This window comes from Carassius carassius, chromosome 17 (genome assembly GCF_963082965.1).
Source record: "Carassius carassius chromosome 17, fCarCar2.1, whole genome shotgun sequence".
Classification (NCBI taxonomy): Eukaryota; Metazoa; Chordata; class Actinopteri; order Cypriniformes; family Cyprinidae; genus Carassius; species Carassius carassius.
This window is the reverse complement of record NC_081771.1, coordinates 33,486,518-33,502,164: the sequence shown is the minus strand read 5'-3', so window position 1 is coordinate 33,502,164 and position 15,647 is coordinate 33,486,518. Positions and strand designations below refer to the sequence as shown.

General features: G+C 37.7%; 1 protein-coding gene across 1 annotated transcript in view; it reads left to right on the top strand.

Annotated features, from left to right (window-relative positions):
- Nucleotides 1–15,647, top strand: part of LOC132090985 (voltage-dependent T-type calcium channel subunit alpha-1I-like) — a 120,074-nt gene that overhangs the window by 100,451 nt on the left and 3,976 nt on the right. The window contains exons 26-33 of the mRNA XM_059497779.1: nt 32–165; nt 1,068–1,138; nt 2,577–2,655; nt 3,187–3,308; nt 4,810–5,172; nt 12,111–12,257; nt 13,096–13,209; nt 15,211–15,334. Coding sequence (XP_059353762.1) covers nt 32–165; nt 1,068–1,138; nt 2,577–2,655; nt 3,187–3,308; nt 4,810–5,172; nt 12,111–12,257; nt 13,096–13,209; nt 15,211–15,334 — 1,154 coding nt within the window. The remainder of the gene's footprint in view (nt 1–31; nt 166–1,067; nt 1,139–2,576; nt 2,656–3,186; nt 3,309–4,809; nt 5,173–12,110; nt 12,258–13,095; nt 13,210–15,210; nt 15,335–15,647) is intronic.

The window sequence follows — 15,647 nt, the reverse complement described above, 5'->3', positions numbered from 1 at the left end:
TCCAGATCTTCAGATGTTTCTGTCTCCTCAGATGGAATCAGCTGGACCTGGCCATCGTGCTGCTCTCTGTGATGGGAATCACTCTGGAGGAGATTGAAATAAGCGCTTCGCTTCCCATCAATCCCACCATCATCCGCATCATGAGGGTCCTGCGCATCGCCCGCGGTGAGTACGCTCTTTTATACAGAGATGAAAATGTGAAATATACATTTTAAAATGCATTTAAAATTCATAAGATGGAAAACCCATGAAAATGGTTGGATTACATATTACAAGAAAATACTTTAAAAAATCCCATTTAATTCAAAGTGATACGTGACATTTCTTTGTAATTATTTGTGTAATTTTGGTAACACCTTTATGTATAATGTATGATAAAGTTTTTTTTTTTTAGTTCATGTATGTTGTAATGCATTGCATCTTTCATAAATAATTGTATCCAAAGATAAAATAGATAATAATTGCAGATTCCTTGTTACACCTGACTGATAGTTTGTTGTTTTAATGCATTCTATTCACTGCATATATGTTACAATAAATAGATAAAATGTATAATGTATTAAAATTGTGGTTACAATTACTAATAAAATCATTCAGTACATAAAGTGCATTACAGGTTGTAATTAATGCACTGAAATATTTGTGTGTATAAAGGATTTAAAGTGTTACTAAATTTACTAGAAATGTATTCTACAACATTTTTCCCATTGTTGAAATGGATTAAATGAATACAAAGTCTGTATAAAGGGCATAAACTAAATGAAATGATCCAGTGGCGTTGGTGAGGTAATGCACTGTGATGTATTCCAGCACTGGAGTCTGTTTTTGAGCAATCATTTTAAAATAATTTCAAAAGCAAAACCCCGAGCAACAGAAGTGTGTGAACAGTAGTGAAGACTGAAACAGTCCTGCAGCTCCAAACCTCCAGCAGCGTCTCTGTCATCTCAGTCCTGCCTCTCATCAATGTTTCTGTGTGATCTTCTTTTAGAGAGACTCAGATTGAACTTCTCCGAGATGTATCTGTCTCTCCCGAAGACATTCAGTGTTTTTTTGTCTCAATTTCACAGTTCTGAAGTTGTTGAAGATGGCCACAGGAATGAGAGCGCTGCTCGATACCGTGGTGCAGGCGTTACCGCAGGTACACACACGCACACACACACACACACACACACACACACACACACACCCACGCACACACACACACACACACACACAGACACACACACTCACACTCACACTCACACACACACACACACACACACACACACACACACACTCACACACACACACACACACAGACTCACGTACACGCAAACGCGCACACGCACACGCACACACACACAAACACACACATACACACACACACACACAAGTTTACACACATTCACACATTTGTATGGCTCATATAGTTCACGTATACACACACACACACACACACACACACACACACTCACACACACACACACACACACACTCACACACGCACACACACACACACACACACACACTCATGTATACACACATTCACACATTTGTATGGCTCATATAGTTCGATAGAGTGAGAATATGGAGTAACTACTCGATTTTATTCAGAGGCCAAAAACATGTATCTGCTGCAGATGCTGATATTTCTATAATGAGATTTTGAATCTTGTAATGTAAATCAATGAGATCTTTATACCAGTAGAGCAGATACTGACATAAAATTATCTAAATATTAGTTGTCACTCTGTATCTCCAATAATATGCAATATGTAAAAGTGAGATGAGATGTAAATGATCCGCACATATAACACAGTGATTGAGAGCTGAAGAAATCAAGGCTCCTCAGAAGATGTGAGATGTTCTGGAGGCTTGTGAAGATCATTCCTCCGCTGAGGAACAGAGAAAGTAAAGCTTCTGGAAACAAACGCTCCTCAAAAGATCCTGAGGATCAGATTTGAGACTCTAAAACATGATTGATGGAGAATCAAGTAAAGCTGAGCTGCTTCAGTCCAGTAAGAGTTCATCTGGAGATATTACTGACCTTTGGATGGCTGTGTCTCAGCAGACAGATCTGATTTCAGCATCTACACCATGACAAGCGTCTGGCTTGTGAGTGAAGCGTTAGACGTGCATTTCAAGAGTCATTGAGTGTTCAACACTGACTCAAAAACACTTTACACAGATGGCGTCGATCTACAAACCTCCTTTCACATGATTAACTGTGCCGATGATCACACTTCAGTCCTGTAAATGTGTCAATAGTAACTTAATTCATGTGATTTATAAAAGTCCACTGTGTGCGTTTGAGTAATGTGTATGTGAGGAATAATGTGAATAACTGTTTGTTTTCTCGAGCTCTCGCCGGGCTCAGATGGGCTTCCAGCACGTCTAATAGAAATGAATTAACCTTGAATATAAGCAATAAAGCAGCTGTGAGCACATGACCAGCACAAACCTCATTCTGGGAATTAAATGAGTTTTCATTCTCAGCGTTGACGGCTGCTTTAGTGCTCGAGATGAGCCCGGTGCCACACGGCAGATACACAAACACTGCTGGTGTGTGTGTGTGTGTGTGTGTGTGTTTTGTTCAGGTGGGGAATCTGGGTTTGCTCTTTGTTCTGCTGTTCTTCATCTACGCTGCGCTCGGAGTCGAGTTGTTTGGAGAACTGGGTGAGAGAAAACTATTTCCTTTTCATTCCTAAAGTGCCTAAAGATCTGTTTGCATATGCAATGTTTTTAAAGAAATTGATACTTTTATACATCAAGGATGCATTGAATGGATCGAAAGTCACATTAAAGACATTTGACAAAATATTTATTTTTCAAATAAACGCTGTTCTTTTGAACTTTCTATCCATCTGACTCCTGAAAAATAAAATGTATCACAGTTTCCACAGAAATATTGAGCAGCACAACTGTGTTCAACATTGATAATAATCAGAAATGTTTCTTGAGCAGTAAATCATCATATTTTCATGACTTCTGAAGATCATGTGACACTGAAGACTGGAGGAATGATGCTGAAAATACACAGAAATACATTACACTTTAACAGAGATTCACACAGAAAACTACTATATTATATTGCAATAATATTTCACAGTTGCCTTGGTGAGCATTATGAATAAATATGAAGGAATGAAAATAAAAGGTTCTTGATATTTTTCAATCTTTCTCTCACATGTCATGTCTGTGTTTCAGTGTGTAATGTTGATTACCCGTGTGAAGGCATGAGTCGTCACGCCACGTTTGAAAACTTCGGCATGGCGTTCCTGACTCTCTTCCAGGTGTCTACAGGAGATAACTGGAACGGCATCATGAAGGTAGAGCTCACGTGCTGTCATTGAGTCTTTATATGAACACAAACCCCACACTACAGCTATGACATACTGTAAACCAGCTGCTTTCACTCAATGTACACAGAGGACGGTTTTTCTTCTTTTCACTAATAGGTGAGTTATTGATGTGTTGTGCTGCCCGATAAACAGTTGTAAAGATTGCATTGATTAATAATTTTGCTGCATTATGCTGAATTAAGACAAGACATCACAGGTGAATAGTGTAAAGATTTAACTTGATAGATGTCATAATCAGTGGCAGCTCATCAGGTGATGCATGGCCTACTCAAACCTTTGAGGTGGAATCAAGTTATTAATTTCATGTCTTCAGAATGTGTATTTCTTGTAATTTCATCATTGCAAACTATAACGTATTACTGTGTTTTACTGCTGCTCTTCCACATGGATGTCTATGGAGAAAGACAGGAGTGAAGCACAATCCATAGCTGGAGACTTTGGCCTATGGTTGATTAAAAATAAACAAATCACCATTTAGTATTTGACTTAGCATAGCGGCTCTATTTCTCATTGGTTTAAATTTAGAAATAATGGATAAAACTAACCTCCCTTGGTTTATCAACCAGTCACAATGGAGAGAAATTGAATATTTAATCACCAACACATCTTCAAAGCTCCCTTTCGAGCAGCAGCTAAAAATAAAAAAATGAAGGAAGGGTCATAAAACCATCTTCATTAGATGGGCGAATGTGCTGTTTTAGAACAGAATTATTTAGCAAAACAGAGTGGCTGCCTTAAATTGATGATTAATAAGCCTTAATTGATGAATTGAAGAAGACAGGTGTGCTCTATGAGGCATAGACACATTTGCTGCTATAAACGACAGGAGCATGCTTTTATTGAGCAGTTTAGTGTGCCTCCTCTCTTTTAATATCTACGAGCCACCACCCCCAATTTCTCTTTTTATCACTCCATAAATCAGAAAATAACAATGTCAACAGACAGAAAACAAATACATTTTCAGCATGTTTTTAGGAATAAAATGTTTAATATACTGTATATCAGGTGAATGATGTATGATCAAACCAGGTAAAACCTTTCAAAATATGCATAGGAATACAAATAAAGATTAATAGATTGGAAAAAAAAACAAGGAATAAAAATAAAGTTTAGTTTGATTAACTGCTGCTGAAGTGGGAAAAACATTCCCAGCCTTCCAGTATGGGTAAAACACCTGAATGAAAATAACTGAAGTGTAGTAAAACAAACACTTAAATGTGTATTTTGGATGGTTTTTATTTCTTACTATGAATCTGAAAGCAGATTAGACCAAAACCTCATGAAACAAAAACTGTAAAGTCTTGCCTGAAGCAAAAAAGGACAATATGTGAAACGGCACTAGATGGGACACTCTACATGAGAGATATTGAGCTGATTTTGTGGCTTCTCTTTTAGTCGTTTTGCACTGGCGAGGATGAAATGATCAAAACTGGACAATCATTACTCATTTGTGTTTCTTTGCTCACAGGACACGCTGCGCGAGTGTCCGCCGGGTGACAACTATTCGTGTAACTCCAGCCTGCAGATCATCTCGCCCATGTACTTTGTCAGCTTCGTTCTGACGGCTCAGTTCGTCCTGATTAACGTGGTGGTGGCCGTGCTGATGAAGCACCTGGATGACTCCAATAAAGAGGCACAGGAGGATGCAGAGATGGACGCAGAGATCGAGATGGAGCTGGCGCAGGGCAGTCTGTGCTGTATGGGGCGTCTGGAGCGGGCCACCGGGGTTGATGCGGGCGAGAGGCTGGCGATGGCTGTGGTTCACACCAACACTAACACCAGCCAGAGCAGATTCCCACAGAACCAGAGGAGACTCTACTCACCGGCACAGGTGCGTGTCGATCCTGAATATGACTGTGATTCGTCACTGATTTCACCATTCGTTTAGATTACGATTATCATGTCAACAATTCAATATCACGATTATATCTAAATTATTTTGTCAATTTTTATTAAATTATTTTAGCAGGCTACTTTTTAAAATAATTACAAACAAAATGTTTAATTAAATAATTATAACTAAATATACAAGCAAATATAAAGTAATAAAGGGGGAAAAAGACAATTACAAGTGATATTTAAATTATGACCTCCGCATAATCAGAGATGCAGGTAACGCAGCAGCTCTGATTTTATTGGACTTACGTGCATCTTTTGACACAATAGACCACTTGATTCTTATAAAGCGGTTATCCCATTTAATTGGAATTCGTGGCTTGGTTTTAGAGTGGTTCGAATCTTATCTGTCAAATAGATCATTCTCTATAAAGTATGGTAACTTTGTTTCAACGGCAGTGCCTGTTACATGTGAGGTCCCCCAGGGATCTGTTATTGGCCCTATTTTATTTAAAAAAATTATGTTTTTTGGCCCTGCCAAAGGATATTTAGACATGTCCACATATTTGGGTTCATGGTCCAATTACACTTCGGTGTGGTGTTTGATCCATATCTGAAATTTGACATTGTATGTTTTAAAGCAGTGTATGGGATGACCCTTGCTTACATGTCTGAGCTCATTGCTCTTCGTCAAGTACCTAGGTCTCTTAGATCCAATAATAAGCTATTGCTTACTCGTTTAAAGTTAAAAGGGGATCAGGCCTTTGCTGTTGTGGGGCCGAGGCTCTGGAATAGTTTTTCATCAGGAACTTAGAGAGGTCTTATTAAATGATTTTAAAGTTAAAGTCAAAAACTACTTGGCTTTAGCCTTTTAGAGGTTTGGCTAGTCTTTTTTGTTTGACAGGATGTGTGTTGTTTTAAGTTGTGTGTTTTAATTAACTGTTTCTTGATTGTACAGCACTTTGGTCTGCAGATGTAGTTGTAAAGTGCTCTATAAATAAAAGTGAATAAATGAATGAATGATAAACAAAAAGTACTTTCAGTATCCAAAGTTTACAGACAATCCTAGTTATTGGTTTTTCTTTTTTCATCTAATACAAATTGCATTCCAAACAGCAGAGATGAAAGAATATCTAAAGTAAAACATTGAAATAATGGTGGGTGGAAGCACAAGTCTAGCAATGCGCATATTCTGTGCAATGAAGCCCGTCGCTATTGTTTCTAGCGCACACACGCCTCTATAAGCTTGTATTTTCCAAAATGTGCCCAGATCTCGAATAGTGGGTGCATTTTTAATACAGGCATGATAAGCACATATGCGGATGATTTCAGTAGGCTATAATAGGCTATTAATATTGCATCGATTCAGAATCGTCCACCATGTCTGCATCGCGATGCAAAGATTAATTTCAACACCCCTGATCCTGAAGTATCGATACTGATGCAAGTTTTGAAAGTATCAAATACAAATAAAAACAGTGATGCAAAGGTCTGTTTTATTTATCAGTGATTTTGTTTATTAAAAAAAAAATGATTGTGTACAATATGCATTGAATTGGACGAATAACCTATGTTAGCGAATAATTGTGTAGGAAAGAACTATTTTCCTTCTCATCTGAACACACGCAAATATAACAAGACTGAATCAATCAATCACAGAGAGTGTTCACCCACTTCTGACAGTGCATTCAAACAAGGCTGCGTTTTTTAAAAATGACACAGAAGCAGAGGAGACTCTACTCCCAGCACAAGTGCAGCTCGCATTCACTGATGCTGCTTCAGTCATAATGCTACTGCAGACACAGACAGACACAGGCATTTACTGGAAAGAAACAATCAAAACATTTTGTCAAAAGCCACATTTTTTGACGTTTATACAAATTGAAGTTTGAGAAACTCCCACCATGCCATCATATTTGCATAATGAGTTGTGATTGGTTTATAATGTTATAGTTACTATAATGTCAACTGTAATGATTCCTATAACCAATAACTATGATAAATATATAATTATTTAACACATATTTTATATGTAATGACAGCTTTAACAATAAATATAATGATAAAAGCTGTATAACCGATACTGTAACCAATAACTGTTATGATTACCATAACAATGACTATAATAATGATAATTTTAATGTTACCTTTAATTATAATAACTATAACTAACTATTATTATAACATAATATATGATAACTATAATGTTAACTGTAAGTATAATAGTAACTATAACTGATAACTAATATAACCACAATATCAATAACATTACAATGTTAACTATACATCTATTGTTAAACTATAACTAATAACTATAATTATAACATTAACTTTGATAATTATAACCATAACAATATAACTATAACAAAAGTGGCAACTGGGTGTCTGTGTGTGTGTGTGCATATATATATATATATATATATATATATAGCTATAACTGATAACTATAATAACAATAATTATGATAACTTTAACTACAGTGTAAGCTATAATGACATCTATGATAACTATAAGTATAAAGATAACTATAACTAATAACTATTATAGCAATAATAGCAACAGTATTTGTAACTATGTTAGCTCTAATATCAGCTATATGTAAAATGATAACTGTAACAATAATGGAAAATATAAGAATAATGTTAAACTATAACCAATAAAAACAACAATAAAGATAATTACATCATAAAAACTATATTAGCATCCACACAAGTGGATGTTTATTTCATAATCTCCCTGTAGTTTTGTCCCATGATGCTTTAAATGCTGGAGCTCATTAAAGTCAGATGGATTTTAATGTTTTTAGCTGGCGAAAAAATATTTGACTCTATTATTCTCTTAGATTGATCATTGAAATGTATTATTTATGGTTGTTGTTATCATTTGTGGTGTGAACGGATTCTAAAACCTGAGTTCATCTCAAACTTTAAGATTAATTCACTGCAGGAGATGAACTTCTGCTTCATATCTGATGCAGTGACAGGGCTTCATTTGTCAAGTGTGATTTACATACTGTACTTTTGCCTTTGAGTGTGTGTAGATTGGTGTCATTAGAGCAGGTGTATTCATGAACAGAGATGATAATATTCCACTATAATTTGACTGTAAATGTTTTGTTTTTGAAGCGGGTAAGCAGTCATGTCTCTTTCATGAGTCATTAAACTGAGTGATTGTAAATTTCCTTCCTGACATCTGATGGCCCGCAGTGATCGTGTGTGTGTTAATGGAGACACATTGTGAGTCATCAGAGGAAATTAAGTCGCAGTTGAAACACATCTGTAAACAATCTGTCCACAATCTCACACTGATGTCTTGTTCACACTGACAGTGATTTATTGCTGTTTACGCTCTGCTGTTATCGCTGGACTTTAGACAGTCTTAGTGTTGTCAAACGATTAATCGCGATTAATAGCATTCCAAAATAAATTAAATTAAATTATGTGTGTATATGCAGTGTATATCTATGATTTATATATAAATACACATACATGCATGTATGTATATATTTAAGAAAAATATCTTAGGTTTATATATGAAATATATTTACTTAGAAATATAAGTTATATGAATATACACTACTGTTCAAAAGTTTGGTATCAGAACTATTTTTAATGTTTTTTTTTAAAGGAGTTTCTTCTGCTCATCTGTCACACACTGTCAGGACCGGGAACCAGAACTCAAATGCAGACCAGAGTGTCAGTTCAATTAAAGGTACATTTATTAACCACAAGTTTAAACAGAGATGTATGCTGAGCAGGGTATGTTCTCGCAGAACAGATGGTTGGTGATCCAGTTCCAATGATCTGTGTCCTGAGGTTCTGGTGAGAGATTTGATTCCGAGGTTCACCGAGCCGAGCACGCACTGAAATGGGGAGAGGCCGGTGGTCTGTTGGCAAAGGGAAGGTTTGGAGGAAGCGACTTACTTCCTGGATCTTTCTCTCTGTCTGGCCGTTGGTCTGGGGGTGATAGCCTGAGGAGAAACTTGTGGACAAATCCAGAAGTTTGAATAATTATTTCCACACTCGAGAGATGATCTGTGGGCCTCTATCTGATACAATGTCCTCAGGGATGCCGAAATCTGGCATCAACCATCATGTGCCTTGGGACTCCACTCCTCTGGCTGCACCTCCATCAGGCTCCTTCATCCCCTCAGTTCTCTATCACTCTGGCTCCACCGCGGCCTCCCGGATTCACATCTCCATTTTGCCCCCGGCACCATCGGCACTGCCTAGGACCTCTGGATCCTCCCCATTGCCCTGGATCTTCGGCTCTTCAGCTCTCCACCTCAGGCTCCTCCACCACCTGCTCCACTGTCATTGATCAGCCCCCTGGAATCGATGCCCATTCCTCCTTCATGGCTCCTTACTCATTTGGCTCCACCATGAGCCACCTTTATGGCTGTGGCCTGGGTCCAACTGGACTCCTCCTGCTCCTAGCCTCTCCTGTCTCCTTGCTCCATCGTTTCCTCCTTGAACTCTGTCTTCCGGCCCCCTCCCGAGTGTCCATCCTCCACCGGAACCTCCTCCTTAGTTCCCATCCCATCCATTCCCCTTCTCTGTTGTTCTACGGTGCAAGGTCACACCTACCGGGAGGGGGGAGTAATGTCACGCCCTGGACTCATTATGTTGTGCTTTCCCTCCATGTGTTCTGTGTCCCATGTTGATTGTCTCATTCCATGGACCTGTGTCTTTTTGTCTCTCCTCTGTCAGGCCTACTTCATTCATACTTGTTAAAGGTCCCGTTTTTCGTGTTTTTTTTTTTGAAGCTTTGATTGTGTTTACAGTGTGCAATATAACATGCGATAACTTAACTGTATACCACTGTTTTCACTGTCATAAAAACGGGCTGATGTCTTCCTTGTTCTATGAAGTCCCTCCTTCAGAAATACGTAACGAGTTCTGATTGTGCCAGTGGTTCCTGTGTTGTGACTCAACAGCAGCTTAGCGCTCGCTGCCCTCCTGGAAACGCGATTGGGCTAGTTTTGAGAAGCAAGTGGGCAGGATTTGTTTTGAAAACCTGGCAATGCTGATCTAAACGCACGTGCTGGAGATGTACTTCTAATCACATGAACGCCTTTACTGACGGGATGCGAATGAAAATCACATTTGATTTTTTGCACAGCCCTACTATCTAGTTAACAAAGCTAAACAGCGTTGCCCTTTGTGTAATAAGTTACAGAAACTGTTAAACGCACCAACTTAAATAATATAATACACTTACCTTTTGTGGTCCATAAACAACGCCTTCTCCAGACAAAGAGGGAGTTTTCCATCTTTCAAGAATAATCTTTGTGCGAATCCGGCATTAAACTGATTGAGATTGAGGAAGCTGTCCTCAACAAAATGTGCTGCACATAGTTTTACATGTGGATTATAATTTTCGGGAACCGAGTTAAACATAAATTGTAACCATTGATCTCTAAGTACAGCGACCCTGGGAAGCCCAGACAAAGGTGATTGGACAACAAGATGAAAATAACAGTGTTTCGACGACATGGCGACAAACACAAACACAACTCTTCCTTTTCTCCGTGGGAGCTCAACAAGACTTTGTTGTGTATTCCTGTGGGCGGAGGTTAGTCAAAAAACTGTTCTAGTGACGTCATTACTGCAGGAACTAGAGGGATGTAGTCCAGACCGGTCGTTCGATGTAGGTGAATTCTGTTAAATAAAATATCTCGCTTGGCATTGAACTTTGAGCTTTAGAATTTTACAGATATTATTTATACTCTAACAACAACATTACACACTAACTTAAGTTTGATACATGGGATCACAAAGAATGGGATGTTCTTTCTGAACAAAAGAATGTTCTGTGTTCCCATTGTGGATTATCCCTGTGATTCCTGGATTAAAGACTTTTTGCTTGTACTCCACGTTTCTCTCTCGTTCCTCCCGCTCCCGCAGTGAAGTGTGACAAGAATCATTTTGAAGTACCATGTGACACTTCATACTGGAGTAATGGCTGATGGAAATTCAGCTTTGCTCACAGAAATAAATTCTATTTTAATAGATTTTAACATAGAAACCAATCTTTTATATTGTAATAACATTTTGCAAGATTACCCTTTTTTCTCTATTTTTGATCAAATAAATGCAGCCTTGATGAGCAGAATAATCTCCTTTATAAACATTACAAGTCTTACTGGATTTCTGAAAGGCAGTGTAAATATATACATGTAAATATATGTAAATATTTTCAAAATATATATCGTATGTGTGTGTGTTTGTATGTACAAAATAAATATACACAGTACACACACATATATTATGTAAGCAAAAACTTTCCCAATTAATTGTTTGACAGCACTAGACAGTCTGATCATATACAGAATCCAGCGTGGATGAAAGTATGATGCTCTAGTTTAACAAAGACTCAAATACACACGAAATGATGATTCCCTCACTCCTATCGATAGCTGCTGCTTCATTTACACAAAGACTCTTGATGACATCACTGACCACCGCTGTCACTCACATCACTGGAAATCAGTGTCTCTCGTTAGTAATCAAACCAGTGATGCCTGTCCTCCAAACCAATTTAACAGCCTGTTCATTTCATAAAATACATTTTTTAAAATACATATTTTTACTTATTAAAATTTTCCTGGTAATTTTGCTTGTTTTTCACTCCTCTGATGCGACACACACTGACTGGCGGTGTGTGTCGATGGTCTCGGGTCATCCATTGGGTCGCTGGACCAAGTTCATCTGTCTAACTGAATTCTGACGGATCAGTCCACACGCTTGAGTGCTTCACTACACACACACACACTCATCTGTGTGTGTGTTTGTCTTGTTTTCCATTACAGATATCCAGACATCTCTAAAAATAGTGCAAAGAAAAAAACAGCTTAAGAAAGCTTATTATCCTCTTTGTGTCCAGTGATCTAATACACATCCCTCAGAAGTTGTGTGTGTGTGTGTGTGACAGGAGAACCAGTGGCTGGAGAGCGTCTCTCTGCTGATGAAGGACTCGCTGGATGGAGAAATGCAGATGATTGATAATCTATCAGGATCTGTGTTCCACCATTACTGCTCTCCACCAATCAGACGAGACAGCAGGAGCCAATCAGAAGAGGTGAGGATGCCTAACACATCCTAAAAACTTAGAACGACTCCCTGAAGCGACAATTCCTGAACAGTTTTTATTAGCCGAACCCCTTATACGCAGGGGCGGACTTAACCAATAAGCGAGGTAAGCAGCCGCTTAGGGTCCCAGGAATCAGGGGGCCCCATCTGATATTGGCGAAATATATCTGGCAAATGCTCCAGTGTGTATTTGTGCTCTGGAGAGTGTCAAATTTTTACTCGTCGATCAAACGTAGAGTTTTTGTCAAGTGCTGAGTTCTGCAAGCTCGTGAATCCTCTCATAACAACTTGTAGATATGATGTAATAATAACGTGATTGTGCAGTCCAGACAGATTTGCTTATTAACTGAATGTCATGAGATTGTGATGAAAGGAAGTGAATGACAGCTTTTATTGATCGAAGAGGGAGCGCTCTTTGCGCACTTTATAGGCTGTATGATCCTGTCTGTCTCAGAACTGATATATTCACCTCAGAGAAGAAAGTATAGTGTTTCATGTGCACACTCACTGGAGATTTCCGCTTAATAACAAATTAAATTTTCAATATGTTTCTGGGCAAACCCTACCATAAGCCTTCAGATCACTTTGAATATGAAACGAGTTGCATGTTATAATTTTAGGATATTTTAATCATTTTTGTAAAAAGATTAAAGGAGGAAACAATAAAAAAAAAAAGTTGTTAAGAGTTATATAAATTATAAACTATGAGAGAGAGAGAGAGAGAGAGAGAGAGAGAGAAAGCAAAATAAGGGTTAGGTGTAAAAGAGCATGCTTAGTTATGCAGCAGTGTTTGACAGCTTCCTGTGGTGATGGTGTGTGTTCTGTAGATCCGGCTGGCGGAGGTCGAGCAAACCTCTCTGATGTCAGAGCAGCTGTCAGATAAATCCTCCTCACCGGCGCTGACTGATGACATCAGCCTGGACGAGCACAGCGGCTGTAAGGTGTGTGTGTCATCATGCTGATTAATCATTATTGACATGCTTAATTAACTGATAAGTGCATGGGTCTCTCGGGTGGATGTGTAAAGCTCCTTTGGGTTCATCTCAGCAGGATCTTCTCGCTCTGTCTGTCTCTCTGATGCTTCTGCTGTCAGACTCACGTAGAGGAGCTGGAGGACATGCTTGACTTCCACTGAACATTATTCAATCATCTGTCATTTTGTACTCACTGTAGGCGCAGCTTGACGTTTGAACGTTTTGGTCCCAGACCAAGAAAAATCGATTTGGTCAATCAGAGTTTTAAACACATTTGAGCTTTTTCTGTATTAAACCTGCAAATTCACACTCTTGTGTGTCATTCAAGTTATTTTACTTGCATATCAGCATTAAGTGCATGATACATTGCATGCAAATTACTTTTAGGGACTGCACTACTTCTATTTTAAATGCTTTGGAAAATAATGCACTATAAACATTTGTCAACACAATCTCAAAGGCTTTTATTAAACAAATCAAGGAGTGAATTAATCGCCCACTGCTTTGAAACAGACGATTGCTGGGCATTAATCAAGTTAAATGTGCAATAGCAGGCACACAAACACTTGCATTAATTAAATCTTACTGAAAACAGATGATTAAGCAGTTTATATTGTACTGTGTTCAGGTTTTGTTGTGTGTAAATTAAATAACATTTTGCTGTAATATAGATGTAGAACACTTGCCATGTGTCATTTACTTTTGTGTACACTATCTGTTATAAATTCATTTATTTAAAATGAGTCGGTGGCTAGAGAACACTACAATGGTGAAAACAATTATTATAATGCACTCTGTGGAGGAAAAAATAGATTAATAGGTTATAGCAAAAAAAAACAAAAACAAAAGTTCACAAACTAATCAGTGCTGACCCATAACACACAGACTTCACACACAAAGTGCAAAACCCAGAGATCACGGTTTACCAACCGTGACATGGGGTTGTTAATTTAATGTTAATTTATTTCCCTTTTTTGGGGGGAATGTACACTTCCATTTAAAGGTCTGAGATCAGTAAGATTTTTAATGAAGTCTCTCATGCTCTTCAAGGCTGTATTTATTTGATCAAAAATACAGAGGAAAACTGCTGTGGTAATTAATATATATTTTTGAAACCTGTGAACCTTTTTTCAGGATTCTTCAATGAATAAAAAGTTAAAAAAGAACAGCGTTTATTCAAAACAATCTTTTCTAACAAGTCTTTACTATTACTTTTTATCCAGTTAACACATCCTTGCTGATTAGAAGTATTATGTATTTTTAATTTTTTTTTATTTTACTTACCCATACATTTTGAATACCAGTTTATATTATAACACAAATTTTCCAATTATGAATAAACACTGTTCTTTTTAACTTTTTATTTTTCAAAGAATCCTGAAAAAAGTATCACTGGTCCCAAAAAAAAAAAAAAAAAAAAGCAGCACAACCGTTTTCCAAACTGATTATAAATCAGCATATTAGAATGATTTCTGAAGTATATGTGAAAATTCAGCTGCACATCAAAGAAAAGAATTATATTTTAAAGTATATTAAAATAGAACACCTTTTATTTTAAATTGCAAAAAATATTTCACAGAATTACAGTTTCTGTATTTTTGATCAAATAAATACAGCTTTGATGAGTATGAGAAACTTTTTTTAAAAAAACATAAAAATTCTTACTGATCCCAAACTTACAGCTTGTTCTTAACTTTGGAAATAACTATTTTCAGATATTTAGCAGTTATCTTCATGCTGCTTTTTTTACATATGAAATAAATGTGGATAGAATAAGAGTGTCATCCTAGCAGTCAGTGAGACTTCTGTGATATATTTCAACACTTCATTATTATATGATGCTTTGTGTGAGGATCTGGAAATCCTGTCCTCCACTGCAGCTCTCGAATCTGATTCAGTCGTAATATGCTGTATGTACAGTGTGATATGAGTGATGAGACACATGTGAAGTGCTGTGTGTCTGTACAGGAGCACGGCAGCACTGACCTGAGCACAGACGAGCTTGTGTGCAGAAGCTTTCTTCCTCAGAGCGAGGCGTCAAGCCCAGGGCGAGACAGACAGAATGTGCGGCATGAGACGAGTCACCACCGAGGTCAGGCGACATCTGTGTGTTCTGCTCTCTGAAGGGCCGTTTACATTAGATGTGTCCTTACACTTACACCTAGAAATCTATTTGTATGTCTGCAAGACTAGATGGTCTTAAAACATGTAAAGTTTGAGCTATTAAAGCTTCTTGAAAAGTTGCATGGTAAAACTGTGTTAATGGAAACCCACAACCAACAGTTTGCACATATATGACCCTGGATCACAAAACCATTCGTAAGGGTTAATTTCTGAAACTAAGATATATCTTAAAGCTGAATAAATACGTTTGATGTATGGTTTGTTAGGATAGGACATTATTT